This window comes from Musa acuminata, chromosome BXJ2-8, assembly GCF_036884655.1.
Source record: "Musa acuminata AAA Group cultivar baxijiao chromosome BXJ2-8, Cavendish_Baxijiao_AAA, whole genome shotgun sequence".
In the NCBI taxonomy this organism is placed as follows: Eukaryota; Viridiplantae; Streptophyta; class Magnoliopsida; order Zingiberales; family Musaceae; genus Musa; species Musa acuminata.
The window spans coordinates 4,941,269-4,968,006 of NC_088345.1; the positions used below are offsets into that span (position 1 = coordinate 4,941,269).

At 37.3% G+C, this 26,738-nt stretch overlaps 4 protein-coding genes across 6 annotated transcripts; 1 reads left to right on the forward strand and 3 right to left on the reverse strand.

The window, feature by feature from the left end:
* Positions 1–286: 286 nt before the first annotated feature.
* On the reverse strand, positions 287–12,980 carry LOC135618832 (multisite-specific tRNA:(cytosine-C(5))-methyltransferase trm4b-like). 3 transcript variants are annotated; one of them, XM_065120139.1, is made up of 11 exons: positions 12,842–12,980; positions 12,068–12,244; positions 11,755–11,842; positions 9,659–9,749; positions 6,782–6,979; positions 6,464–6,690; positions 5,051–5,182; positions 4,109–4,176; positions 2,348–2,409; positions 1,036–1,174; positions 287–661 (listed from the first exon to the last, which is right to left on the reverse strand). In XM_065120139.1, the coding sequence occupies exons 2-10, from the start codon at positions 12,226–12,228 to the stop codon at positions 1,041–1,043; spliced, it is 1,161 nt and encodes a 386-aa protein (XP_064976211.1). In that variant the 5' UTR covers positions 12,229–12,244; positions 12,842–12,980; the 3' UTR covers positions 287–661; positions 1,036–1,040. The 3 variants fall into 3 exon arrangements, with proteins under 3 accessions (XP_064976211.1, XP_064976209.1, XP_064976210.1); XM_065120137.1 differs by having other exon boundaries at positions 11,755–11,899; XM_065120138.1 differs by having other exon boundaries at positions 11,755–11,899; positions 12,068–12,268; positions 12,842–12,879.
* A 1,786-nt stretch (positions 12,981–14,766) lies between these two features.
* On the reverse strand, positions 14,767–21,089 carry LOC135618833 (pentatricopeptide repeat-containing protein At3g59040-like). The gene is made up of 7 exons (XM_065120140.1): positions 20,935–21,089; positions 20,055–20,373; positions 19,446–19,736; positions 17,753–18,001; positions 16,967–17,091; positions 15,779–15,877; positions 14,767–15,689 (listed from the first exon to the last, which is right to left on the reverse strand). The coding sequence occupies exons 1-7, from the start codon at positions 20,982–20,984 to the stop codon at positions 15,005–15,007; spliced, it is 1,818 nt and encodes a 605-aa protein (XP_064976212.1). The 5' UTR covers positions 20,985–21,089; the 3' UTR covers positions 14,767–15,004.
* A 133-nt stretch (positions 21,090–21,222) lies between these two features.
* On the reverse strand, positions 21,223–22,384 carry LOC103993617 (protein TIFY 5A). The gene is made up of 3 exons (XM_009413748.3): positions 21,893–22,384; positions 21,728–21,815; positions 21,223–21,656 (listed from the first exon to the last, which is right to left on the reverse strand). The coding sequence occupies exons 1-3, from the start codon at positions 22,030–22,032 to the stop codon at positions 21,429–21,431; spliced, it is 456 nt and encodes a 151-aa protein (XP_009412023.2). The 5' UTR covers positions 22,033–22,384; the 3' UTR covers positions 21,223–21,428.
* A 3,462-nt stretch (positions 22,385–25,846) lies between these two features.
* LOC103994304 (agamous-like MADS-box protein AGL62) lies at positions 25,847–26,732 on the forward strand. The gene has a single exon (XM_009414630.3). It carries the CDS (start codon positions 25,879–25,881, stop codon positions 26,581–26,583), a length of 705 nt encoding a protein of 234 aa, XP_009412905.2. The 5' UTR covers positions 25,847–25,878; the 3' UTR covers positions 26,584–26,732.
* The last annotated feature ends 6 nt before the right edge of the window (positions 26,733–26,738 follow it).

Below are 26,738 nucleotides of genomic sequence, written 5' to 3' on the forward strand. Positions count from 1 at the left end.
TTGATGGAGATCTGCTTTTGTTTATTTGGTTTTTGGTGGTGAAGCAAAATTAGGATTGACATGCATCTGTCAAATAATCTACTTTCAAACCCAACTGTTAAAACTCCTGAGTTTGAGTTGAAAAGAGTCGATTGTATTCGTTCAACACTACCAAAAGATACATTGTGTGATTAAATGTACAATAAATGCATGAAAGAGTAAATGAGGGTGTCAAGAAACTCCTCGCTGACATCCAGTTGAGAAGGCAATGCAAGACTTGAGATACAAAGCAGCAAACACTTGGAGAGGCAAAAAAGAATCTCTCGCTGAAGCCAGTGAATAATGATCATCAACATGCCAGAGCAGCAATTATCACATGCATTAACATCTCAATCATCCTGTCATGCTTCTAAGATGGGATCGATGCAGTTATCACACGGCATCAATAACATCTATTGTTTAATAGACAGGGTGGTGCAAAAACAAGGATCCATGCTAACCGGTTATAACTTTGACTACATTGTGCTCTGGCCGAAGCACCCATAGATTGATATCCTTAATAAAATGCTGCTTCTGCGTGGATGACAGATAACTTTGACATCCTCAACCATACATTGCATTGCATCATATCACAGGTAACTCTGCGGTAACAACTCGAATCCCCATGGAGGAATTCATGAGCCTACAAGTTAAAATACCACAGCTTAGCATGAATATGCTTGAAACTTGAATAGCTCAGTGGAACTAGCAGATCAGATAAACTAAAGCATGACTGAGTGCAATAGATTCTATGATCAGTCCAACTGGAAAATCAAAATGGTAATAACATCTATAGATAAGCACACTACTTTATGGTTTTGTTATTGTTGTAATATCATTATGAAATATGTTAATCATAAAAATGCTGTAAAGATGGTGTATTGGTATGTAATTAACATAGAATTTTGTATGCTGTATTAATTTAATCAAAAAGAAAGATAAGCACACTATAAATCTATTAACCATAAATCATAGACTGACATCTGTCTGATGACAGCATTTGGACAGGATGCAAACCTTGATCAACTTGCCAATCTTGTGAACTTCGCAATAAATAGCCCACTAGTTTGGGATGTTTTCGGGTCAAAGCGTAATGTATTCGGAATTCCTCCACTTCTACAAGGCCAGATGGCTGAAGCTTCCACATGTCGTAGCTCTGCCAGGATTGAAACTAATAGCAATGAGATAAGAAGGCAACAACTGTGACCTAATTAGATCAAATAGATTTGCAGAATACTTAAAAGAAACTCTAGTGATAATAGAAATACAATACCAAAGTATTTCAAATATTTTAACAAATGCCAGATGATGAAAATGACATTTCAAAATAGTTGTTAATTGCCTTCTTAGTTCCACAAGATGATATATTCTGCTATAGCAAAAAACAAACAATCATCAAGCCAACTTTAACTAGCCATACATGAAATAATGTGAAGATCAAGACCGATGCCATGGTAACAACCCTCAGGTACTAGTTTCCAATAAGAGGATAAACACAATGAATCCGTCAGAAACCCACACCAGAGGCAACATTTATAGCACAGGTAGAACAAATTAACAATTAACTTCTTCAACTTGAAATGAATCACACACTACTACTAAATATTATATAGTATAATAAACAAAAATCATTAGCTTTGTTTTCTATAACTTAGAGACACATCAACTTGGGCAGAATGGATAACTATAATAAACAAACACATGTAAGCCAAGTCACTAGTAGTGAGCAGACCAGGTTATTTATATCGACCAGCTCATCATCATGTAGGCAGTGTCGTGAAGCCTCTTCAATCCAGATAACGTTGCCTACTTAATGCGCCAACTATGCTACCACTCAGTCTCCACACTGATTTTATGCCTTCAAGCCTTCTTATTCAATACTCCATCATTGAACCATCATGGCAGAAACCCTTAATTTTCTAGTTTTTACTTGCTAATGTTATGTTAAAATTGTCTTAACTGTCCAAACCTAGAAATTCATTGGTGCTAAGAGTACAAGTACAAACCAACAGATAATACCAGTGTCTGGAAAATTCATCAACATAAACATTAGATGGTAGCTAAATATTACGATAACATAAAATTGATCGATCCGCAGACTGAAGCCTACATGCTCAGTTAAGAAATCCATCTTTCACCCTAAAAACGCCTCTGTTTCTTCTATTACAGTTTATGCACATCGAAATGCAATCATACTGATTACATCTAAATGTTAAAATAATTACATATAAAATGTCATGAAGACAATACAAATTATAGTTCATGTAAATTCAAGGAGCACTGGATAATATAATGAAACCATAATGAGATATAACAGCAACAGAAGTACCAGCTAAAGAATTTCTTGAGAGGAACTGCTTCACCACATCCTCATTTTGGGCAACTGTTAAACTGGAAGCAAAACAATCTGTTGTTCATTTTGGGCAAAGAAGATGAAAAAAATCTCAAACTAAGTTGTTCTTACGGTAGCAAAGTAACAGTTCACGAGAAAAAAAGCTAGTATCTTCTTGCTTAGGCTATTTACACAGATTTTATAGAGACGAGAAGAAACATATGCATGATCCAAGATGAGACAGATAGAGCAAGAGAAAAAATTCTAAGAGATAAAGTTTAGTAGGCAGCTAGTGTAGAAATATCTACGCCAACGAAAAAAGGTATATTGTTGCAGTTTTACATGAAGAGGCAGCAAGCCAGCATAGTTTTGGCAAATAAAAATTACAGCAACATATGTTGTATGCATTGTACAGTAAGCCCATATTTCTTAAGATGGTAGATTAAATTGCTATTGAACATCAAAACTTAAGGTTAAAGATTAACTGTACATATAAAAGAAAAGGTCAGAGAATGAAAACTATAACTGTAGTACAAAAAGACAAAACACTAAAATAACCTTCAGGGGAACACATAATCAAATAAGTCAATACTCTACACTACCATACGTCCCACTTTTTAATTTCTTAAATTTATTATGAGAGAAGAGGAAAAGTCTATGATTATAATCCTCTAGAAAAAAAAGATAGGTGAATGTAACAGAGAAAGGTATTTCGAGACAAATGTAGAAGCAAGACAAGAAACCTACAAGGGCTACCAAGATGTATGATAACCATACCCTCTAGAAAAGCTATACCAAGAGAAAGCGATACGTTTTGATTATGGTTCTCGGTGATACCAGTATATATCAAATGGTATATATTAGTCTGACTAATATTTAGATCATGGCTCACCTTACTAGTCCGTACTGGTATACCAACCGACCATTGGTATAGTACATATCGAACTGTACCGATATACCAACATATGGTACGGTGTTATGTACTGACAAACCGATATGTACCGCTCATACCGGTACCATGTCGGACTGATACGTACTGCCCATATCGAGGGGTATACCACGATACGACGAACCTTGATTTAGATCCTCAATTAATGGTATTAAGTCTTCATTTGTATAAAGCATATACGAGTATCAAGTACTTTGTAAAGATCCCTTCAAAGTCTAAACTATGATAATGAACATATAAAACTTTTAATACATATATAATATGACTAACATTTGACTATCTGTGTGAGTCTAGATCAATAAGTCAATCACAAATATCAAAATTGTATTTATATCTTGTTTAGATATTTGTGTTGTGTGAAAAAAGTGGATACGTGGAACCAGCAATCTTTGAAAAAAAAATTTTCTCATGTGGATAAAAATTGATACATAATACTATTAATACCATCATTTTTCTCTAATCTATTTGCAGTATCCAACAGGTAAAAAGTAACAGAAAGTCAGTTAAGAAACTGACATCTATCTGTATAGAAGAGTCAAACAAGCCCTTGATAAAGTGGTTCCATCACAAAGCATATTGAATGAAAACAGACTTTTGAATAATATGAACACAAGCAGTTACATCTAAGAAAATTTTCATTAATATAACAATAGCACAGGGCCCAGAGGTATTCTTTATGGAAATTATTCATGATCATGGTTGGCAAATGCTGACTATACATGAAAATTATAGATAAAAATAGATAAGTCTTTCCATAGTAGCTCCTAAGAATCATTTCATGCCCCACAAAATTATGGTTAGGGACTCACCTACAAGTGCTATATATGAGTGTTCCCCCAACTCTTAGCAATCTGAAACCATTTGTCAAAAGTTGTAACTGCATGGGGAAAACAATTGCATATCATATTTCTCTCTCTCAATGCCATAGTAATGAACACAAAAGAAAAAATCTCCAAAAATGAAGTCGATAATATGTCCTGTTTCAGGTAACATCATATTGACACTACAATTAAATGTATTCTGCGATTTGAATTTGCTGGATTACAATAATTTCCCATGAACCAAGAAGCTACATTATAGCCAACTAGGAAACACAAGTATCATTAAACAATTCAACAGGCACAATGAACAAAATCTATTACTGAAATAAATTAGAAAAATGGAAAATATTGTGTCTGTCTAGGGCTACTCAGTGTACTATATTGTGGAGATCATCAACATCACTAAATGCATTTTTTTTCAAACTCAATAATGAGAATATATGTGAAAATTTGCACAAAAGAACAAACCCAAAAGACATATGTGACTCCATTAACCAACAGGATCAGCAAAAAACCAGCTGAACAGCATAAATCCCTAACTTACAACTAAAACTGTCCCAAACCTCAAAATTCATATATCCAACCCTAGCCCACTTCAATATCATTAAAGCTAAAATTGGTAAAGTTAGGTTCACAACAAGTTCAGTCCTATTAGAATTACCCGCGTAGTAAATATGAAATGCAAAACCTCAAACCTGTAAGTACTTTATTGGGTGCACTCTTAAGTAGATTTGTTCTACATTGCAACTATATCAGATTGGGTAGACTGCAGTCAGATTTGAGTTTCAAGTGCATGAACTAAACTTGAGTTATTTCACAATCAAAACCTAACTAGAGAATTGAACAACCAAGCCAACTACACCAAATAATCTGGATGTGGCACACAAGAATCAGACCAAGTTGCATGTCCAGGGTGAGTAAAATAAGTACCTGAAGGTGGAGCAAAGAGTCTGTTCTTTTAGCATCAAGTACTCGACGTTCTAATGTTTCCCATCCCCAATCCTCGAACTTCTGGATGTGTTTCAATGATCCATCATGAGTGCATTCTGCATCAACGAGGACCTAAACAAAGTACGAACAAACAATGATTTAATTTACATATGCAGCCAATTGACAGTCATATATACAAAGGCAAGGTCATCAGGAAACACAAAAAGAAACATTTAATATTTAAATGTTAGATATGGAGAATATTAGAAATACAAGCAAATACAAATCAAGATGGAGAACTATGATAGAAAGCAGTTAGCAAAACATCTTGCTTTATTAAAACTTTCAAACAAATTCAACTACCGAATATTTAAATTTCCTCCATCTAAATTTATGACCAAAAGTATCTAATATGCTTAGATTCAACCAATAACAAATTGGTAGTGAAAATGAGAAAATTATCAAGCCCAAGAGAGTTAGATAAATAATAATTCATCATGCCAATTAAATCCTCAATATTAAGCACACAAGTTCCAAAATCTTCTTGATAGTCCATGCTTAGTCCTTCCTCAAAAAGCAGAAGAAATTCCATTTTTCATGTCAATGATTATTTCCCAAAAACATTAGTGCATCACACACATTTATATTAATCATATAACATAGGTTTTACTTGCTGGATTAAGATACTATCAGCACTATGGCGAATGACCAATTAACCTAAATTATAACTACAAACAAAAGAGTCACAAGCTCTTTTATACAAATGCGACCATTTTTCTCCTTTTAACTTTAACTTCCCTCTAGCCTGCTGATCTTTTGGCACAAAAGTGATCCCATCTCCTGACAGGACTGCTTCTCTCTCTCTCTCTCTCTCTCTCTCTCTCTCTCTCTCATTTCTTGAGGGAAGGATTGGGTGACTAACCCGTTAGTTATTTTGTATGCATAGACTGATTAAATAAAACCAGTGTTAATGATAGTACTCAAAGTAGGCAAATTAACCAGGAAACTATCCTTAGCAACTAGATAATACCAATGTTATTTAGTTTAATGACTTTATCCAATTTCATTCAGCACTTTATTGCCCCGCAACTAAACAAAACACCTGCTTCAAAAATAAACAGTCACCGATTAACATCGATGTGGCATTCAAGTCAGTGAACATGCATCTCAACAAGCAAACAATCCATGTCATAAAAATGACAAGAATATGTTGAGTCTCTATTAGCTTTTTAAGCTTTATTTATATAAATATCTGTGTACATTCCCACTGATCAAGTTCAAAATTGAAAGTTATCATTACAGTTAAAGAGTTGATCCTGTAGTGCTGAGACATAAAAACTAGGAACACCAAAAGGTACCAAGGAGACCACAAAAATTAAAAAAGGTCCTCTGGAAAACATTAGGAAAGCATACCCTGTCATAGCCAGAAAATGATGGTTCATCTACTGCACTAAAGAGTTCATTTTTGCATAATCCTACAACCCCGGAATATCTGCCATAGAAAATTAGCTCTGGTGAAGTTGATTTAATTTGATCTAAATCAGCAATGTTTCCTGCTTTGGCAGCTTTCTTTCGATCTCTCCATGATCTCTTGGCAGTCCATTCAGCAAATATATCAGGGTCATTCTTGCCACTCAAAGCTGTGACAATTCCGACACCAAGTTTGCCTAAGTTAGTCAATATGCTATATGCTTAAACGAGAAGATACTTATTTACAACAAATTTCATTACATGGTTTTGTTTCCATGCAAGACCTCACTGGCAAGAGGGAGAATGATGTTCCATCAGCAACAAAAAGCCGGCAATGATCTCCCAAGGAATACTTTTGCAACATTGTACGGCAGGCTGCCAGACGGGCTCTTGCAATGTCAACACCAGTCAGTGAACCAGAGTTACCAAGAAGATCTGCTAGCATGCACAGCTTGGCACCTGACAGAAATGGAACAGTCTCACAAAATAAGTTACAAATCCATGCAAAAACAGTCAGGACATTACTGATTTTTTTTAAAAGACAAAACTAACTGAAAGTGCAAAATCTTCAATTTTCATCAGTACCATACTTCATAGTTCATATAGGTCAAGTCAAAGACAGAATTGCCAGATTTTTCAAACAATAAAACACAGCTATTCCTAGAGAAAAACTGATTTCATGTTTGCAATATTTAACTAAAGAATACTGTTGAAAATTTTAAAAAGTTACATAAAATATGATACAAAAGAATAGATGTACTAACCTTTGTAGAAAATAACCAATTGAAACAACCAAATACAGAAATCTAAGCCAATCGACTCATTGATACTGAAAATTTGACTCTGACAACTAACAAGCTCCAAACAAGGCCAATTCATGAAAGGTTTGAAGAGAATATCAAACTTAACACATTTGTGACAACTTTATTATAAGTTTGAACTGTCTCATATCCATTAGACATTATCCTCGTTAGAGAGAACAAGATAGTAAAACCACAAAGTATCAGTGTCCTAAGGAATCATTCAGAATACAGTACAGCTGTTATCATATAATATCCGTTTAGGACACAAACCCCAGACTAATAAACTTATCAGAACCAAACTGAGGATACCCAAAATTTTGTAAGACACTGGATTTATGCACATTACCAGATATGAACAAACAACTCCTATCTGATCAAATAAATTTATAAGATTGAGAATGTGAGTCTAGACCTGAAATTTCAGGTTACCATCTCTCTCAATACGCCTAGGATAAAGGGAAAAAACGAAAAAATTGCTGCATTGTTCAACACCCCATGCCTTTTGTTCAATGGTGATGAACAATATCAACAAAGTTAATCTTCATAAGGAATGTATTTATTATTTGGAAGAATCAAGAAGAGGCAAGAACCATTGAATTGACATAACACAACTAGTTGAAGTGCCAAAAAGTTGTACAGTCCTAACAATAAATTTTGCATCCACTGGCTAAAAAGATGAAAGTGAGGAATTCAAAGACCAACTCAAACATAGAAAACAGCAAAAATAGCAACTCTTTGGAATCAACTTTGCTACAGATAATATTATGGAAAAACCAATTAATGCATGTGTGGGCAATGATCATCCAAATCTACACCAGGGTTAAGCAATTTAATATGACCTGGTCTGCCGCCAGTGATTATCTGGTCAAGTTTGCCCAGTAAAGTAGATAAAAGAGTAGCATAAAATGAACATGGTGATCTTGTACATCAAGTCTCAAAAGATCATGTTCTAACTGGGTCAGCATCTAAAACATAAAAGATGGCTAATAATGTCCCATCATTAAAACCATATACAGTCTGAAATTTCAAGTCAACAAGGAACCAATAAAAATAATAATAATTTTAAATGAGAAATGTAGACCACAAAAGAAATTCTGGTCCAAAGTCACAATTATCGTTCATCAACCAGGCTAGTTGACAACAAAGTTGAATGAATTGGACCACTGTAATAACAAGACTGGTTGCTTTTCAAGAAGCATGTACTTGCAACCTTACAAACTCGCAATAGAATGAATTATGAAAACTATGACAACTACAAACTTGAGATTATTGCCGTTAGAAAAATGATGGTTCAGTGCAGAAGGTTCCCATGCCCAACATAGGGTTGGAGAGGGTCAATATACACCATCTTACAACTAAAAACAAGCATATTGCCCTGAAAGTGAAAATATAAGTTGTTGCTTAAGTTAAAAGAGTAGAAAGCACCCAGCCACTTGTTCCTTTTTGTTTTAGTCTAATCTGTAATCAAGCATCATTCGGTCAAAACAAAAGAACAAACAACAAACTTAGGAAAAACTTTCCATGCATCATATGAACTTATAGTTAAATATAAAATTGATTTGATAAAAAATGTTCTTTCATTAATTCTCAACAAAGACACCCATGTAGTCATCTGATTCATGATAGAAAATATGCACGAGAATTCTAGATACCATGCAAGTGCATTACGACTAGCATATTAATTGCTCAGTTGGCCTACCAAATAAGAGACAGTGGACAGTTATCATGTATGACCTAATTTCTTAGTGCATTCTCAATAATAATTTATCCATAATTCTACAATTAAGTTTCCATGGAGGTGCAGATTGGCATCAGTATATCTCACATTAGATAAGGATTCATTGAACATGAAAAAGAATTTAACAGCCACAGGAAAACTAGCTAATTGAAGGCACCCAGTAACTTATGTATATACGTATGTATGTGTATGTATGTATAATGTACACACTTCCTTGTGCTATAGAGATTAAAATGTCTATCCAACATCAAATGCAAAGTACAATAAATTCAATGGATTAAACTTATAATGTACCAACTATCAACAATGTCCATAAAGAAACAAAAGTGACAGAAAAACTCTAGGCTTCATAAATAAGTAGTTACCTGATGAAGTTAAAACTTCTGCAATATTATATTCATTTTATTTAATATAAATTTCCATGCGATATAGAAAATTATTGGACATGTAAAATATTTGCAAGCTTTTTTATAACTTAAAAAGCACATAGATGCAGCTGAACATGTAATATTAGCAAATTATGCCGGAACCAATCTTATTTTGTTGTATAACTCATAAACTATCCGGATACACAAGCAGAAGCATAAAGCTAAGTACCTGGTGCACAACACAGATCAAGAACATGATCTGCCGGTGAGACATTTAAAGCTGACACAGCAGCTCCTGAAGCTGCATCCATCCCATAGATCTGAGTGGTAGTTATTGAAATTAGATTATGTAGCTCACTATGATTACAAGATCACATACAAACAGAAGAAAAAGCAAGGGCAGTAGCATGAATATTTACATAGTACCTTCTTCAAAATAAATAGACATAATCCCCTTCTTAATTGTATTATTATTTTTTTAAATCCAATTCAAATTATTGGGTTCTGGTACTTTTGCTGAAGCCAATTAGTTAGACTAAATTAGCTTAAGTACTTTTGAAGGAACTGGTTCATCAACTGGAAAACCCAAGAGACCTTGTTCAAATTGAGCTCCGGCCACAATAAGAACCATATGATACCAGCTCAGAAGAGATCTGATGTTCAGAAGCCTGATATTACTATAAAATCTAATGACAATAATAAAGATCACTAGGAACCTCACAAATTTGGCGATTAGCTAGCTAATTAACAACACATCTGCTGCTGTCTACACCAGCAATCAGGTAAATTGTCAAAAAAGAAAAGAGGTTGTCACTTACGGTATATATATGGCTGGCCTAATTTACCAAACAATTTTTGCCAATTGATCAGATTCCCACTTTTATGCTCCACTTATCTGATTGTGACAACAAATAAGCATGCATCGAAGAGGATGTCCTATGAATTCAGCAGTGGCTAATACTCTAACTACCTTCGACTCTTTCTTTTTCTACTCTGATTTTTCTAATACCAGAATCCATCAGGCTTTCCTGCATTTGTAGATATGGTTTGTGATTTTTTTTTTAATTACTTAATATTATATATACAATCATCTAAGCTTTAGCTATTGATGTCACATGCAAATATTTGGCTCGCATTCTACTAATCCTAGATCATTCCTCTAAATCCCAAAACTCTATTTCATTATCTCAGCAATTGAAGTCATGGGAAACAAAGGGGAGGCACTGTTTTAACCAAAACAAAGCTCATTTTGATAGAGAGTCAAAAGGCATACAAAATCATCAATGCTGCAACCATTGATGTTACATGCAAATATTTGACTTGCACTCCCCTAATCCTACATCAATACCATAAATCCTGAAATTTTATCTCATTATTCATCAATTATCATGGGGTCTTGAAAAACAAAGAAAGTGGAGCCATTATTTTGACTAAATTATTTTCACAAAGGTGGTTTTGATAAAAGAGTCAAAAGACACGACATAAAGGTTGAACCCAAATAATAAAATAATAACAGGTTCAGAACCACATCATCAATACAAGACAAAACAACATCATGGCATCTATGACTATCCATAACAGAGATAAGAAACAGAATATTTCAGTGTGAGTTTAATAGGATGTCACCTGCAGTGTGATTGAAGTAGGATGTTACTTTGGTGTGCTTCAGCAGGTCTAAAAAATTAACATTAGGTTGATATCTTAAACGAATCTGGATCAACTCAGTTCCTTTGTCATCCATCAAAGAAGAAACATATATAAATATTTAGATATGCACTTTCAGTTCAATTTGCCATTTTCACAAGGCCAAAAAATGCATGTGCATAAACAAATATTGTCCTTCTTATCTTATGATTATAATAAGGCCGCAAGTATCATTCGCAATTGTCTGCCATAATGAAGGCCTGAAGGGTACTTCAATCTGCTGTAAAATTTCAACTTAATGTTCATTTCTGGCATTTTATATCCTCAGAAATCTAATCCTTGCAATACTCAATGTTTCAATGTCCTTGAAGAAAGGAACAATCCAAAATCAGGGTCTTATATAAAACAACTCCAGATAAGTAATAATATCAGTGAGAACCAGAACAGATAAAAAATCCCACTGAACTTTCAAAATAAGTTGGTCAGTCAAATAAAACCTCCAAAAATGATGGCACTAAACACCAGTTCAACATGAAGTCTTCACTACAATTGCAGTAGAAAACATGACATTCGAGATATTCAGTAAGCATGACAAAGAGGTGAAAAGTAAAAGTGTTCCGTCTGTCTCTGAAAGGTATGCATATAAAATTTGAATGAAAAAGGGAACTGTTTTCACTTTACCTTTCCTTGTCGATATGCCTTAGAACCAGCAATTTGAATCTGAGATGGGATGGCATAAAACCCTGAAAGCCACGAGACCTTCTCAAGCCTGCACTTGAGTTCATTTTCAATCTCCACAAGTTGTGACTCACAGCCTGGTTTTACCCTTTTGATATGAAACATATGTAGCCCATAGTAGATAAATATTTAAAAGAATAATGAGAAGAAAAATGAAAAGCATGATACCGACGATGCTAGTAAAGATACTTCCTTGCTCAGATGGAACAAGAATTCAAAGTCATGTTAGTCAATAAGGACAACTATTTCTTCTTACCTTATGTAGCGTGGAATTGTTTCTATCATGGCATAAATCGATGGGTCCAATCCATTTTCCTCCAGAAAGTGCAGAAAAGAACGAGGCAATGATAAGGAGAGACCTTTCTCCTGATTATGAACTGATGAAGTTGTCTCTATGGAACCCATTCGACAGTACATAAAATCGCAGAAGCATCTGCTTCACAACCAACAATAAAAACTGCACATTATTGTTAAAACTAATAAAAAAGCACCTAAAACCATCAGACTACCATGGTTTGGATCTTTTAAGGAATTGATTCTACATCGATGCACTAAAGTTTACCAATTTATACGAAACATTACATGACCACATTCACATCTTTTCTTGACAACAAAATAAACAATTAAAATGGTTTCTTTAAAATTCTAGCAGCCTTGATCAATCTAAGATTGTAGTGAGGAATGCACACAAAAAAACACATTCACATCTTTCTTGAGGAGAAAATGAGAATTATCATGGTTTCTTCAAAACCCTAGCCGCCTTGCACAATCAAGGATCGTAGTACAGAATGCAAAAAAACAACAACAAAACAAAACACACCACAATCACATCTTTCTTGAAGACAGACGAGAACTTTATTGGCTCCTTCAAAACCCTAGCGCCCTAGTGCAAACACACAACACTCGCATCTTTTTTGAGGACGAACCACGGTTCCCATAGTTTCTTAAAACCCTATTCGATTTGCACAATCGATGACTATAGTGTAGCCAACAAAAAAACCCAATACACTATCGAAAACCAAAAGCGTACCTCTTGCCCTCTCAAATGACTCTAGGATTTGCACTCGGCTTCCAATCGACAACTCCGCCTCGAGACCAAATTGAAGAGGGAAGAGAGGCGCTCCGCGGGAGACGAGCAAAGGAGATGGGCCGGCCCAGACCCAACTCAGCCGTAGGCTTTTTGTTTTGGTGGGCTGGAATGGCTTTAGGGTCCTTTAATGTCGAGAAATATTTCCCTCACTCATGATCCTCCGACAGCAGCTACTCAGATGATCCAAACCGTTAATCTTTTGCCTTCGTGGCATTTTGTCTTGCTGACCGTACGCTTTACTCCTGATGCGGGTATGTTAAATCAGACCGCCATTCGTCGGTCGGTTAAATTCGATTCGAACCGATCGGATTAAATACAAGCCGGTCTAGACGAACCGGGACGACTCTGCAGCTCTCTTTGGACGGACCATAAAACAAGAGAGGACGTGTCAACGGTGAGCTTACCGAACGTCAAGGGGACGATTAAGTGGCCTAGAAAGGATCTTTTTGGCGGTCGAATCATTCAACTTCCGCGTTCTTATTCTTACAGGCAGTGAGTGGAACCAAACAGACCGTCAACGGGCGTAACTAACGCTGCTTACCTTTGTCATGTGGTCTAACAGGGAGTGCGTGTGGACCCTTGATTTCGTGATGAACGGTCAATTTATCTTTGGACTGTCCACTTCTACTCCTATTGCACTCACAACCTTTAGATTCATAGATGTATGCCATGCGTCGATACCGTATTAATGCACTATACTATGATGATTCTTATCTATAGATCTTATAGATAACAATTGGGTGATATAAAACATAAATAAATTTATGAGAGAGACCAAATTGGACTCGTCAAAATGACTTCAGCCAAATTTAGCCACGAAATGGAAAACGACTCCTCCAATCCCTCCAAACCGAGCCTTCGATTTATTTTGACTCCCAATAATAGGCTTAGAGAATTAAGAACACAAGTCATATTAGCTGTGGGCTCATAGGAAGCTTAAATTTCTCATGTCCCGAAACTACCCCTACCCCCATTTTTAGTCTCCTGTTGATAATTGTGATGGCAATTTTGGAAATAAATTGATCGATTAAGGGCGTTAAGCTAACCACGTCGCTATAAAGATCCTCCCGTCGTCTTCGTGGGAGAGCAAGTCAGTAGGAGTCCCGGGAGCACAAGCGCAAGCGCGAGCCAAGCAACGTAAGAGAGGAGATGGCCGGAGTGCAGTTGGCATCCTTCTTCTTCGAGGCGGCGCGAGGGGCTCCGCGGTCGGCGAAGGCCCCGTTCTCGGCGGTGGCGCCGTGGCGGCCCGTGGCCGGCGCGAGGAGGCGAGCCCGCCCGGCGGCCGCGCTCGACACGATTCACGAGGAAGAGTACTGCTCGGATCCATTCGAGACGTCGACTGCGGTCTCGATCGGGGCTTCACAGTGCTTGGCTGTGTTGTCTTCTCGGTTTCGAGCGCTTGCGGCGCCTTGCCTTCATTCTTTTCCTTCTTCCTCTTCTTCTTCCCGTGTTGTCTTTCTCGTAGTTTTGGCATGGCTTTTGAGGATTTACATGTAAATCGCAACCTTATGTGCAAACTCTCTTCGTTGGATCAGCTGAGGTTTAGTTCATTGTTCTTGCTTTCAGTGTTCTCTCCTCCATCACCATCACCCTATCCAAAATTACAATCCTTCTTTGATAGATTACCAACATCATAGTACTAACTCATGATGAAACAAGTCGCATGGATGACATCCTTTGTCTATGAACAAAGAGATCGCAGTTGAACATTGCACACAATGCTTCTGGTCCCATAAGCTTCACTGATATGACATCAAGTGTAACAATTTGATATCCTTCAATCATCTCACTTAACAGAAGTTACGCCAAAGAGGGACATCCAAGCAGAGCTTGAGGACCAACCTCAGTGATATGACACAGCTATATCCCTGTAGAAGTTTCATTGCACATAGACAAAGAATAAACAGCTTACATTTTGACATCAATGAATGCTTGAGATGAGATAACATAGTCATGATGCTTGCTTATTGTCACATGGAGTTCGATGCATCGAGAAGGGTCTCCAGGATGCTTACGGTGTCATAACCCCTATGCAATTACAATCACTGGAACCTAAATACGCCTTGAAGAAAGGTAGTCCACAAATAATGTGTGATTCTTACTTCAAAGTCGTACGCTAGAACTCATAATGAAATCAGTATGCTCCTCTTCCTTCTCTTCCTCGTACTCATCCTCCTCGACATCATCATCATCATAATCATTGTCATCATCATTGCCAAGATCAGTAAACTTGCTTGCATTTACTACCAAGTGACCAAAAGCAGTTAGGTCTCTTCCAGAATTGGTTGTTTTTGCACACTTCAGCTGCTCTCCATGCTCATCATCACCAACAAACTCAGTGATCTGACTGTCCTTTGGTGAATCATGTAAACTAACAGAAGGATTTCCCACCAGCTCGTTGGCTTCCTTCTGTTCCTCTGGTGTCTTGGCCAAAGATAGAAGGATGTTTTTTGCCTTCTGGTCAGGTGGGAGTCCATGGGCACTCATCTCTTTAAACCAGATTACAGAGCTTCCGAAATCAGAGTTTTTGCCATGGGCATCCATGATTGTTGTATAGATGGTCTGATTGGCTTCAACACCTTGCAAACGCATTCTCTCATATACACGCATTACTTTCTCAAGATTATTCAATTTTGCATAACCTTTCATCAGTGTCCCATAGACAACAACGTTGGGTTTCAAACCATCTTCCTTAATACGACGGAAAAACTTCTCAGCTCCATCCATATCAGATGCATTGACATAAGCAGATAGCATTGTTGAATAGGAACATAAGTCAGGTTCATACCTGCAATATTTTATAAAGACATTAGTAATACAATCTATGTAGCTATATTTCTGTGATAAGTTTACAGTAGAGAAGGGAAAAGGTTATACTTGTCTCTTCTCATACTCTTGAACACTGTCCGAGCTTCATCTACCATTCCAGAGATTGCGAACGCATCAAGCAAGATGTTATATGCTTTCCGTGTTGGCCTGAAAAAAAACAAACAAAAGGATCAACTGCCAATATGAAATATAGGACAAACAGGATCTGCGTGGTTGATGTTTTACTAAATAACTCGAATAAACAACAAAGAAACATCTCATTCAAAATTCAGGCACATCATCACCCACATTTCAATGCACCCTATAGCCAATCTGTAGCCTTTTGCTCCACCACTAAATGCCAAGCCATTCAACATGCACACATTGTTCGTCCCAGAGAGAATTCCATTATAGCCAACAGACATTTGAGAAGGTGTACAATCAAATAAATTCTTTTCATCCTTTGATCATTAATTAATCACTGTTTGCCTTCAGAGTGCACTGTCCATCATGGACTAACAACTTGTGGTTTCTGTCTGACTTCAGATACTCTGGACACTTTCGCAGGGATTGTTGTGACCACCAGAAGGTTCCAAGTCATATAATTTATAATCATAATAGTACCAATAGTCATCATTTAGTCGCTGGCTTTGGAAAAACTAAAGTCAATATAAATGTGATAAATGTTTTAAGAATACAAATCAAAATGATTTTTTTTTCTTATCCTTTACTTATCTAGCAAGGACGATAATGGAAGAAGACTTTCTTGTGAGCAAACTAGTCATTTATAGACTTCCACTGGAAGTTCAGCTATCCTTTTATTCATTTACTTCTACTATGATTACTTCTATCTACAATCAATCAAACTAGTCATGCATGACACCAAATCATTAATCAGTTAAACTACTTTATTTCAATAACAAGTACAAAACTTATCAATCAAGAAACACTAAAAGGGGCCCAGTGGACAAGGCTCTCGCTAAGTCCAATATGTGGATCTTTTCCTTATTGCGGATAAGTTATTTTTGTGACTCAGTATTTGACAACCTTACCATGGTGCCCAATAATGCCTTCATCAAGGAAGAAGATTCAACCTATTGAATCCAGAAGACTTCGATTTTGAGTATTGATAACCAGGATTATGAACTGATATTTTAATAATTAAAAGTGATAATTATATAGATAACATATCAATTAACCTGAGAAAAAAGTTCATAAAATTTGGAAATACAATAACCACAAAAGAAAAATGATCACCTGACACCAGCATCAAGCATTTCCTCGAAAACGGCCAATGCTTCTTGTTCTCTTCTGGCCTTTCCATAAGCACTGATAAGCAATGCATAGCTAACGACATCTGGTTTGACTCCAGCTCTTTGCATCTGGATGGGATATTACTTTTAGAATTTCAGTGATGATCACAATATAAATTGAAACATGCTAGAATGTAATCACATGTCCGTTGCAGGGTGTGAATAAGCTAATATATTTTCTATTATGAATTTCCATTATTCTCATCACATGAAAAAAAATATTAAGTACTAGCAACCAATAAAGTAGATCATTTGTCATTTGGCTATGCCATTACGGTAATCGTCATAAAGAATTCATCCTTGAAAATATTTCACTAGTAAAAAAGACGGCAAATCCAAGGCCATCAGAGAAAGGAGAAAATTTAAGGCAGAAAATTTTGAGGAAACCTTGTTCCTGTGGAAATAAATCTTGCTTATTATCCTTACATTTTCTTCTTTCATTTGATATATTTGCTACTTGCATATATCCAGCTATATATGTTTCTGTATAAGACTTTCACTAATTAATATCTTACTTGGACATTGACAAGTGGTACATTCAAATTTTGCTTGATTTTTGTAAAAAAAGGCATGATTAGCTACTTTCAAAGCTAATTTTCTGTGCAGTTTGATGACCATTGGCTAACCTTGATAAATGGCCGAATATAAAATAGCATACAGGCTGAAGATCAGCTACACAAGGATATCTGAAAAGATAAAAGAAAAGGCAGGCAGAATATATGTAATGTACCTTGTCATAGATTCTTGAGACCTCCTTGTAATCTGTTTCAAATGACATCAGGCTATTATATGTCACAGTAGATTGGGGTATTCTTCTCTCATCCATCAGAGCAAATGTCCTACGGGCTTGGTCATAATTCCCAGCTTTCTTATACATGTAAATCATCATATGGAACATTTTTTGGTCTGGCTTAAAAGAAGATCTTTCTTCATTTAAAAGGCTTTCAAAAACAGATTCAGCTTCCTTAAACATGTCACCCTGCCATCCATTAGCTTATGTTATGACAATCCAATTTCATATATGGCATACTCCAAGTTAACAACATTCAGGATCACAGATATAACATCCTGATGCATGGATTTTAAATGACAAAATCCATGTGCAGATGGTATGTAACTCGATATTTCTTCCACTCCAATACATAAAATTCATACAAGAAAACTGTTGAAAGCATCAAACTTAACATTGTTGGTAATTCATATTTGTTTCTTTTAGGTGCTGTTCAAGTGGAATTGGATCTTGAAATCCTTTTAATTTTCCTCCCAGAATATAGACAAAACTGTACTTTATACAGCCACTTTTTTGTCATGCTAAAATAACATTTAATCATTTAAGAGAATCATATATCATGGCAAGGCATGTCTTAAATTACACACAGAGAAGATTGGTGGAAGAATAATGGAAGTCTTGTTATTTCAACTTAAACATGGATATTAGGTAAATTAATATGCATGAATAGGAAGAAATTATATGAGTATAACAAGACAACAATTGAATATTACGATCATGAGAAATATATACTGGTAACAGTGAACCAAGCAATCGACAGTTTTCATATTTGTGCAAAGCAACTAAAACTCATACATTTTTGGGTTGACTAGTATCAACATGCTCCTAATAAAAAATATTCACACCGATTCCAGTTGTTAAAAGACAAATGTGATAGAATATTTCTCATGTAAATTTGGAATGTTAACTTTTGCATGTAGAAGAAATGCTTTCTTTAATTTGTCCCAGAAACAAAGGCCAAAGTCTTCATTCATTGAACTTACAAGCCTAGCCCAACTGATTTAAAGTTGAACAATAATGTTTAGAACAAAAAAAGAACTCACTTCTTGTATTTCAGATGAAGGTAGTAATTAATGTATATGCATATAGCATAATAAAATTAGCACAAATTTGACCTGCTTAATAATCGCATCAAGACTTAAAATCTTAACTGAACCACCTTGATACAGGTAACATGACTATTCAGCATACCAGATTAATAAAAAAAAGTCTAATTGGGTCAGATCAGGACAAGGATCATGTGAGTTACCCACCCTTTACACACACCAGAAACCAACAAGTATGACATGATGAAACAGATTTTTGACCTATCTACCTGATCACAACACAACATAAAAGGTTAACCCAAATTAATCCCATTTATTGAACTTGAACCCTCACAAATTCAGCAATTCAATTTCACCATGTCAGCTTGACTCATACAAGCTCACCGTAAACTGAATATATTTTAATGAATTTGTGACCACATGGTTGGTAGTATCACTTAATTGCTGCTACTAATTACAGGTTGTAAACTTGATTGCCTATAAAATTAACCCTGATTGTCTATAAAATTAGATAGACATGCCAACAAAAACTGATTGAACTCACGTAAGAAGTATGAATTAAATAATTTAAGTAAACAAAAACTCACCTCAACAAAAGTTTTAAGAATTATTTGATATGTCACTGGTGATGGATCAGGGCCTGCTGACTGCATCCGACGGAATATTGCTTCGGCTTTGCTGAACTGACGAGCTCTCCCATATGCTTCCATCAAGGCAGTATGAGAAATCACACTAGGAGAGTAACCTTTCTTGTTCATATACTTTAGAACTCTCTCTGCTCTGTTGAAATCTCCTAGCTTCCCATAAGCCGTAATAAGCATCAAAAAATCCATCTCACTGAAATCCCACCAGTGTTGACTTCTAAGCCATTCTAGAATCTGACATGAGGGTTTGTGAGCATGAAAGATTCAGAATGGATCACGGATGCAGTTCAGATTCCAATAATTGAGTAAAGACATATACATAATAGTAGTCCCTCGAAGTCATCTAAAAGATAAACAATCATATCGCACACAATACACCTCAAAATGATGTTAATAGAGTTCTTGCAACTGAAGTGTAGCTTATTATTCATTTTAGAGTAAATTTAATAACAATATATATATATATATATATATGACAACATAAATCCACTCCAAGGAGAACAGAAAATGATAATAATTTTTTTCTGCGAAATGTGGTGGAAAGACCAATACCTCACTGACAAGGCCCCATTTCTTTAGCTGCTTAAATCTTACAAGGGTACCGAGAACAAGATCTCTAGGAAGTGCATCCATTTTAGCCCTCTGGGTTTTCAATATCGGCACAGCTGAACCTAATTCTTCTATCTCCTTCATCAACTTCCTCCAATTTTTCTGCTCAGCTTCATCAGCGGCATCCTTAAAAATTTCCACCTTCTTCCTCCTCTGCATGAACTTTCTCGGTGTCAACATGGCATGACAAACTATCTCAAAACTTCTTTTGGTCTTGACATCCAGAGGACGAAAACTCCCAATCACAAGTACCTTTGTTTTGCTAGAGACACGAAGAAAACAAAAAATGAACTTTTATTATAACAAACTAATATTATTTACAGAAACAAAGGAACAAAATCAAGTTAAGATTTTGACTTCGGCTAAAGGAAAACAACTTCCATTTTTCTATGACAATCCAGGAGATTATACCAAAAAAATAACTTTTAGGTCAAAGAACTTTTACAGGGATTGGGAAATCTATTCCATTTATCTACGATAAATCCAAGAGATCGTTACAAAGCTCAACATTTAAGGGAAAGTGCTGTCCATATAACCAAAACAAAACATCAGCGAATAAGAATGAACCTTGAAACAAATTAAATCAAAACGAAAAGAAAGTAAGAAAGAAAGAACTACTGGCTTCCAGTATGAAACACCACCACGCGACCTCGAACAAAAAATGGTTATTTTCACGGAAAACCCAACTCCATCAGAAACATAGACTACGGTTCGTCTAATACACATACACAAGTCGAATCGATCACGAATCTCGGTGACCAAGAACTCCGCAACAAGCCGTGGGTTGCCAAATCGTTCTGAATGGAAAACACAGGGAGCTTACCAAAGATTACACGAGAACGAGAGCAAAGAACGAGACCCGATTGCTTCCATTAATGCTCGCCAACGAGCGGGCGAGAGGGACAGAGGCGCCGAGAGGGAGAAGAGGGAACGAAACGCCTTATCGGCTTCAGTCGAAGGCCGCACGCTCTAAAACCCCCGATACACCCCCGTGTGTCTCATACGTGCGTGATTCGGATCCAACGGTTATAATTAGATCGGGCCTATTTAACCGACCCGAACCGGATTTGTAGGATCGGGCTCGAATCGAGCTCGGATCGAAAGGACTTCAATCGATTTAAGAGTCGATTTCATCCATAATCTACAGTGTGTTCGGTGCATATATTACAGTCGTATCATCACAATCGAACTACATGGGAAATATTTCGGCCAATTTCGCCGGAATTAGCATTTGGATCCATTCCAATTGGTTCCTTTGATGCTCGAGAGTTGGCCGTCGCTGACCGGCGAACAACGTACGCTTCCTTGAGACGAAGTCTAGACTGCTGCACCGTCGTAAGGGGGGGAGGAGTAGACCGCCCTCGTCTTCCTGTTCTGCAGAAACCTCTGCAGCGACCGCTTCATCGACAGGCTTCGGTTCAGCACCCGCGGCGGCGCCGGTGCGGGTGGAGGAGGGAGGGAGGAGGAGTCGGGTCTCCGATCGCTCTGCTTCTTCGCCTCGGCGTCCTCCGTCTCTCGCTCGGCCGCGCTTATGATCGCCCTCGCCTGCATGCAGCACGACACCTCTCGGTGGTGAGCTCCGCCGTCTCGGGTCGCTCCGACTGTCGAAGACCTACCTGAACCTCCGTGACGTCGCAGACGCACATCTGGCCGTTGTAGAATATGGTGATCGGCTGCTGCGCTGCTGCCTTCTCCTCCGCGCTCCTGCAAACACGAGAAGAACCATGGCGCCGAAACAACAAGCTCGAAGGCAGAGCGAACGTGAACGTACGGGTAGGTACCTGCTGGAACCGGCAGATACGTCGGAGCCGTGATGATACACGCCACCGGGGCTCAGGCTCAGGCTGAGGCTGAGCTCGGTGTCACAGCGGTCGACGCTGCCTAGCGATACGAACAGCAGCAGCAGATCGGTGGCGGTCATGGCGGGAAGGATCAACGGTCGCCGATAAGAGGGCTGGTACGCCTCCCCACACACAGTCCTTTATAGATCGAGAGACAGAGATAGAGAGAGAGAGAGAGAGAGCACGAGTTCCTCGTGTGTGGGACAAGTAGGAAGGAGGGGCGCTTGCTTTAAGGTTCTTTAATGGCTATGTTGCTGCTACATGTAGCTCTCCTCGCAGCTTTGGTTTTTCAATGTTACTGTTCCACCATGTTTGGAGTGGCAGACGCAGTACGAGCAGTTAGTTCTACGGACGTTGATTTTTCTTGGAGAAGATTAACGAAAACCATACACAAAACATGACGAAGAAGAAGAAGACGAAGACGAAGAAGAACTCCAGATTGGTTGGAGGTGGAGATCATAAATGCAAAGGACACCATATATCGAATATTTTCTCTTCTCAAGTACTGTAGACGGCGACGTAAATGCAATATTATTATTGGTCGATTGGAGAAGATTAGTCTTTGATCGACACCTCAATCCAAATCACTCTTATGATATAATAATCGGATATATTTTAATATTTTTTTATTTTAAAATATTTGAGTTATTTATGACATACTCAATGAACTAGATATTAAGATCATCCACTTTCGATGTCATAATATTTTAATATTATATGATATAATTATCGAGTAGAGTTTATCATTATCATACCTAATAAAAACTTCGATCCATTACGATTTATTATTCATGGAGTAAAAACAAAACAATAGGTTTTTGCTAAAAATAAAGAAAGGGCCAAACTCAAATCGAGAACAAATGCAATCTCATATATTTTATTTCTGCAACACAACCTCGTGTTGTGAACTCTTATTTTCTATTATTTATGTGTGGAGTGTTCCCGGACGATTACGATTATGAAATGATTTTGACACCGAATCATGTTCTATCATCAGCCTCATATGCATTCCTTTCCTTGAGATCAAATCGAGCAACTTCTCACGACGTGTTGTGAGTCCCCAAGTACAACTCACCTGAAAAGAAAACACTTTCTCGGCTCGGTGTCACCCATCGGGAAACCAAAACAAAAAACAGAAAACAAAAACATGTTCTACGTATCACCACAAGCCTTTTTATGGCCGAACACAATGAATTAGCGACAAAATAATTATTGTTTCTCCCCTTTTATTTCTATTTAAATAATCATCAATGTGATTTATGATTACGTAACGACAGATCATAAATCGATGGAGATTCATATGTCACATCATGTCATATATTTCTCTAAATGGGTGACTCAAATCTGATGAATGAGTTTGCTCCCCGTTGTTAAACAATGGGATGGGATCGAATATAATATCACAGAAAATTATGTTAGGATCAAACTTTGGTATGTAATATCACAGAAAAGATGTTGAGATCATTCAAACACGAATAACAATAATGGATTGCTTTGGGATGGTGGGTTGGATTCTTCCTGCTCCCATGTCACGAGTGACGAAGGCAAATGTTGTGAATCATTTTAAAGCAGAAGACTCCAAAGTGCCACGTCTTAGATGGATAATAAAAGAAGATAAATAGTTTGAATTGTTTTTTTTAATGGAGAATTAGGATTCGCAAAAGAGTGGATGATTTAGGAGACTTGTGGGGGAGAATTTTTAGTTTTTAGTTAAGGATTGTTACTTAGTCAACTTAATAGGCATCAAATCAGAATTCCATGTTGGTAATGGTTGAATGATAGACATATATCCAAGCATGGATAATTGCATGATAGTTACGACTCTCTCTCTCTCTCTCTCTCTCTCCTCGTGTGGATAATTGCATGGTGGATTGACAAGACATCTATCCATGCGGTCAGCATAATGTTAGGCAGTTGATAGTGAGCACTGCACATCCACTTCGATGTTTGCATCATCTGATGTCCCATAACTTTTTAAGTGTTTATACGCAATAGTATTGACAAAAATATTAAGATATGTATTATCGATTTAACTTCTTATTTTTTTTAGGCATCTCTTACTCATACAGATAGGAGAATATAAATAAGATGATGTCAGTTAAGCTTATGGATTAATTCACTTATATTAATAAATAAATTAAAAAAAAACTTACATAGTGTCTTAAGAAAAACGTCATATAGTTCTTTAATGAAATAATCAAAGATGACACATCGAGATGGTGACATCATTAATAATATATCTGAAAAGATCATTAAAAAAAATTATTCTAATTAGTCAAATTTTATGAAAGTTGGCGAACTATGTCGGATGATAGCGATGACGACGACGATAAAGATGATGACGTGAGTGTTAATTATTTAAAAATTTATTTTTTTAAATCTAATAATAACATGGATTGGTTGTAGTTCGTTTGGGTCTATAGAATGGATGTTAGCGATTTTGTAAGTCTATAATTTTTTAGGGTTTTATGAGAAATATAAAAATGTTGAAGGATAAATATGTAAAACTAATTTTCTTTTCTTTTGTCTCTCTCTTGATCCATTTAAATTAAATTCAAATAGTTATTAAAGCACAATTCAAATGGGCACCAACGAGAAAGCATATATCCAAGTTGAATTTTGAGTGAGTTCAAATCCCCAACACTGAATTGAGTTCCAAACTAAGGTAGTGAAATTTGTGGGAACATTGAAACACACTACATTTTATTTAAGCTCAAGGAGTACAAATGTTGTTTCTTTCCCTTGTCATTTGTCCCTATTGACTCTATTTTCTATTCTCTATATGTAATATTATTTTTAATTAAAATTATATTTATTCATTCAAAATATATAAATAAATATGTTTTTTTTTATAAAGGATAAATAATAAAGACGGGATTGAAGCCTAAGACCTTATTTTAAATTATCAATATCTTTACTAGCTAAATATAAGACTAATTATATATTACCAATATAATTAGATATCTTTAGTATTCCGGTCCATATATTTTCAAAAGTTATATTGAAATCTCTATACATAGAAAAGTAAAACATTTAACCTCGTTGCTCTAACAAAACATCTTTAACTTAATTTTTAACCATATAAAATTATATTTTTAATCGAGATTTTAATGTTTCACCGAGTATAGGAATCCTAATGTAATCTTTGAAAATATAAAGATCGAGATGCTAAATATAATTAATTATAAAAATTAATTTATAATTAGCCTCTAAATTTACTGACGCCTTCGATTAACCCATATTTGCTTAAATAATCTAGAAAGAAATAAAAATAACAAACATAGAGGTAAGGGAGCTGTGTTATTTGGGGGCCATCCAATCTAGGATGAGATTAAGCTTCACAACAGTGGATTGAGCCCAACTTTAACAAACATATTCGATAAGGAGCCATGCCTATTGCCTTTTTAATAGTCAGATGACAAAATGATGCATATGGTATTGTCAGTTTGTAATTTGGATTTATGAGACGCGTATGAAACACCTACAATATTAGTTAGTATAATAGAGATGTATTAAGTTTGCTATCCAAATATCGAGGATCTAATACCTCATCCGACCATTGATACCTAATACGTACCATCACCTTCGAAAGATCGAAAGTTGGAGATGTCATTGGGATGAATTTTGAAGGACTGGTTTAACTAATGAACACTCCCTACTAATGATAGTAAGCTCATCAGTTATGAGGAATCCGCTCCTGATTTGGAAATCCCACCGTATTATTGGTTGATTATTATTATTAATTGATTTGATTGTAATTGACAGCTACTCCACTAAATCGCATTGATTGATACTTTCCCCCCGTATTACCGTTTTGTGCTACCATCCAAGTATGCACGTGTATATATACGTACCCCTCTCTCTCTCTCTCTCTCTCTCTCTCTCTCTCTTTCTCTCTTGTTTGGTTTCGCTTTGCTTGGCTTCGGATGATGATGCCAAGAAAGAGGAAGACGAGCATGGGGCGCCAGAAGATCGAGATCAAGCGCATCGAGAGCGAGGAGGCGCGGCAGGTCTGCTTCTCCAAGCGCCGCGCCGGCCTATTCAAGAAGGCCAACGAGCTCTCCGTCCTCTGCGGCGCCGAGCTCGCCCTCATCGTCTTCTCCCCCGCCGGCAAGCCCTTCTCCTTCGGCCACCCCTCCGTCGACTCCATTGTCGACCGCTTCCTCTCCCGCGGCCCCGCGCCGGCTCCGCCTCCTCACCCTCACCCTCTCCCTCTCCCTCCCCACGCGGCGGCCGCTTCCGCCGACCGCCGCATGCTCGTCCCCGCGCGGGCGTCCGCGGTGCACGAGCTTGACCGGCAGTACTCGGAGCTGACCGAGCGGCTCGAGGCGGAGAGGCGGAGGCGGGAGGCGCTGGAGGCCGCGCTGAGGGGACAGCGGGGCGCCGCGGCCCACCTGCTAAACGCCAACGTGGAGGAGCTCGGGCTGGCGGAGCTCGAGCAGCTGCAGGGCGCGCTCGAGAGCCTGCGGTGGGACGCCGCCCGGAGGGTGGATCAGCTGGTGTTCGAGGCGCAGACGAGGAGCCTTGTCATGGCCGGAGACGCCGGTGGCAGTGGCTTCGTCCCTACTGCCGAGGGGAGCATGGTGATTCCTCCTCACGGTGGCTTCAACTATGGCTATGGCTCCTTCTAACCGCTGGTCTGGTAGTATGGTTTAGCTTCAGTTCTGTTACTGGTGTCTGCAATAAAACGATTGCAACAGATTCAACAAACTCTTTATAGACCGTCTTCTCAGTCTAGTCTGTATAAAATGTCATGCAGTTTAATCATAGACCACCTTTTCTTCCA